This window comes from Otolemur garnettii, unplaced genomic scaffold (assembly GCF_000181295.1).
Source record: "Otolemur garnettii isolate 467f Iridium unplaced genomic scaffold, OtoGar3 scaffold00091, whole genome shotgun sequence".
NCBI classification, from domain to species: Eukaryota; Metazoa; Chordata; class Mammalia; order Primates; family Galagidae; genus Otolemur; species Otolemur garnettii.
The window spans coordinates 6186992-6190667 of NW_003852486.1; the positions used below are offsets into that span (position 1 = coordinate 6186992).

Genomic DNA, 3676 nt, shown 5'->3' on the forward strand with positions numbered 1-3676 from the left:
TTTTTTTTTTTTTTTGAGAGAGTCTCACTCTATTGCTCAGATTAGAGTGCTGTGGCATCCACCTAGCTCACAGCAATCTCGAACCTCTGGGCTCAAGCAATCCTTCTGTCTTGGCCTCCCAAGTAGTTTGGACTACAGACACCTGCCATGAGAACTAGATAATTTTCTCTATTTTTTGGTAGAAATGTACTCTCACTCTTGCTTAGGCTGGTCTGCAACTCCTGAGCTCAAGAGATCCTCTCCCCAGAGTACTGGGATTACAGGCAGGAACACCTGTACCTGTCTCAAGTCTCACTGTGGCCTCTGCCTTCAGAGCTCAGGGATTAATTCCCACTGCTTTGTAACTTTCTGTATCTTTATGTGCCAGCTCAGTCCTCTGCTCCCTTCCTGTACCAACCTACCCAATTTATCCCTGATTTTTGCACATACTGTGATCTATTCTATCTTAGGTACTTACAAGCAATGCTCATTCTTCCTATCTTTTCTTTACGTGGCCAGAGGTCACCTCCACTGACTCGGCCTCCATGAGCTCCAAGAGGACTCTGAAACTCATCTTGATCCCACCACCATGACATGCACATTCATTTGTCAAATCCCTGTCTCTCTAGCTAGACTACAGGCTCTGAGAGCTCAAGAATTTTGTCTATCTTTCCAAGTAATAAAGGAATCATGGTGGTGGGTGGCATCTGTGGATCAAAGTATTAAGGTGCTGGCCCCATATGCCAGAGGTGGCGGGTTCAAACCCAGCCCCGGCCAAAAACTGCAAAAAAAAAAAAAAAAAAGGAATCGTGGTACAGCGGGATCCCAAATGGAAAAAAAGAAGGACTTTATCTGGAAGCTTTTAGTGAAGTCTCTGGAGGGCTCCTTGGAGAATACAGTGCTGGAACCTACCCAGGGATTTCGACAGCTCTGACATGGGGACACAGATGTCTTTGGTCTGCATAGAGTGTGCATTACCCTTTCCTTGACCCTCCCAAGAAGCGTGAAGTTCTTTTCTCTCCTGCAGAGTACTCTAAGACACCCACATGGAGCAGCACACCTACCTACCCTTCCATTGCACTCACCTTCCTCCTCAGATATCCAAGTTGCATCCTCCACCAAGGCTGCCACCTCTTCGTAGTCCTTTGGGTGCTGTGATTCCACCCACGTCCGGAGCTTCCCAGGTAGTGCACCGAGGAACTGCTCTAACACCAGCAGCTCCAGCATCTGTTCCTTTGAGTGCACGTCAGGCTCCAGCCACTGGTAACAGAGTTCACGAAGGTGGGCAAGGGCTTCTCGGGGACCTACCACATTCTCATAATGGAACTGCCGAAATTTCTGACGAGCTGCCTCAGGATCAGCTGGATGGTTGCTTAGCTGCTGTACTGGCTCCTTGAGAGTGTCAGGGCTCAGGACCCCATCTTCAGCATAGAGAGCACGAATCTGGGCATTCCGGGCACCAGCTACCTCCTGGTTCAGTGTGAGGACCTCAACAACCTCAATGTTCATCAGGGGATTCTCTGCAGGAAGAGAATCCAACTGAATTTTGAGCTGAGGCCCAAGATATTCTGCAGGTCAAGAACAGAGCAAAAAAAAAAAAAAAAATGGTCAAAAAGCATATGGGAAGATGCTAAATATCATTACTCATCAGAAGAATGCAAATCAAAATCATAGAAAAATACACTTTACATCTACAATAATGGCTTTTATCAAAGATGGACTGTAATAAAGGAGGATATGGGAAAACTGCTACACCTATAAACTCCTTGTGGAAATACAGAATGCTGTACCACTTTGCAAAATACTTCGCAAAATACCTCAAAAATGTAAATGTAAAGTTACATAACCCTCCCAATTCTCTGTCTAGTAGATATTTCTAAAAGAACTGAGTACTTCTTATAGAACTGAAAGCACATGCACACAAAAAGCTGTCTCAGAATGCAGTATTATTCATAACAGGACATCTGTGTTATTTTCTTTTTTGGCCATCAACTGAGAACTATATAAACAAATTGTGATCTCCTTGTATAACAAAATATCTGGTAACAATAAAAAAATCAATTGATAGGCTCAGCACCTGTAGCTCAAGCAGCTAAGGCACCAGTAATCCCAGCTACTTGGGAGGCTGAGGCAAGAGAATTGCTTAAGCCCAAGAGCTGGAGGTTCCTGTGAGCTGTGACACCATAGCACTCTACCTAGGATGACAGCTTGAGACTAATGAATATGTATATTTGGCCTTTGCTCCTGGTTCCAGACAAAGAGGTTCTAAAACCCTTAGTAATTTTTTTGTTTTTGTTTTTGTTTTTGAGACAGAGTCTCACTATGTTGCCCTTGGTAGAGTGCTATGGTGTCAGAGCTCATAGCAACCTCTAAGTCTTGGGCTTAAGCGATTCTCTGCCTTAGCCCCCCAAGTAGCTGGGACCACAGGTGCCCACCACGATGCCTGGCTATTTTTTTTTTTGTTATTGTAGTTGTCATTATTGTTGTTTGGCAGGCCTAGGCTGGGTTCAAACCCAGCTCCACTGTATGTGGCTGGTGCCTTAACTGCTGAGCTCAAGCTCCAAGCTGAGGAGGTGTTCTTTTCTCTAAAAAGTGTCTGCCTCAAAAGTTTAGTTTGTTTTCCTTCATATTCAATTAAAGGTTAAAGACACTTCAGCTCTTGCATTTAGCCCTGAGTACCAAATACTGGATGCCAGGGAGTGTTTGTTCCCTAAATCTAGACGATCAGGTCAGAGAGTAAAACAAACTAGAAAAGATCTGTTTTACTACATTTATATACTTATGTTACCAAACCTTTAGGTACGGTTTGTATGAAATAAAAAATAGGATAAGGCTCGGCACCTGTAATTCCGTGAGTAGGGCACCGGCCACATACACTGAGGCTGGTGGGTTCAAGCCTGGCCTGGGCCTGCTAAACAATGACAACTGCAACCAAAAAATAGCTGGGCATTGTGGTGGGCACCTGAAGTCCCAGCTACTCAGGAGGCTGATGCAAGAGAATCACTTAAGCCCAAGAGTTTCAGGTTGCTGTGAGCTGTGATGCCACAGCACTCTACCTAGGATGACACAGTGAGACTCAATTAAAAAAAAAAAAAAAAACCTAGGATAAAACATTACCTTTACATTGTTCAATGTGTTTCTTTCTAGCATAATTTTCTTTTTTGAGACAGAATCTCACTTACTCGCCCTATGTAGAGTGCTCTGGCATCATAGCTTACAGCAACCTCAAACTCTTGGGCTTAAGCAGTCCACTTGCCTCAGCCTCCCAGGAGCACAGGGCCTGGCTATTTTTAGAGATAGGGGTCTTGCTTTTCCTCAGGCTGGTCTCAAACTCCAGAGCGCAAGCAATCCACCTGTCTTGTCCAGGGTAAGTTTATTTCTTCTGTTAAATAAAGTGAGGGCTAAGGCAATTAATTTGAGTGAAGAGATTACATTCAGAGCATCTCCATTACATTCAGGGCATCTCCACCCATATGAGTCCTCTTATGCTGAAAACAATGAGGACTCCTACTGAAGGGGTACCCACCTTGTCATTCATGGGTCACCCTGCCAGTGACTTCTGTAACACATGAAGCATTCCCAACACTGATTACATTCTTAGGCTATTTTAGTATGACTTCTATGATGCTGAGTAAGAGAGCTATGCATACAACTTTTTCCATAGCAATTACATTACCATAATTTCAGAATTATCAGA

At 44.0% G+C, this 3676-nt stretch overlaps 1 protein-coding gene across 4 annotated transcripts in view; it reads right to left on the minus strand.

The window, feature by feature from the left end:
• ZNF274 (zinc finger protein 274) overlaps positions 1–3676 on the minus strand; it is a 19705-nt gene that overhangs the window by 5392 nt on the left and 10637 nt on the right. For 3 of the 4 annotated variants that reach the window (XM_023516464.1, XM_012808674.2, XM_023516465.1), the window contains one exon: positions 1065–1547. In XM_023516464.1, the coding sequence (XP_023372232.1) occupies positions 1065–1547 (483 nt within the window). The remainder of the gene's footprint in view (positions 1–1064; positions 1548–3676) is intronic. The other variant, XM_023516463.1, reaches the window with a different exon arrangement.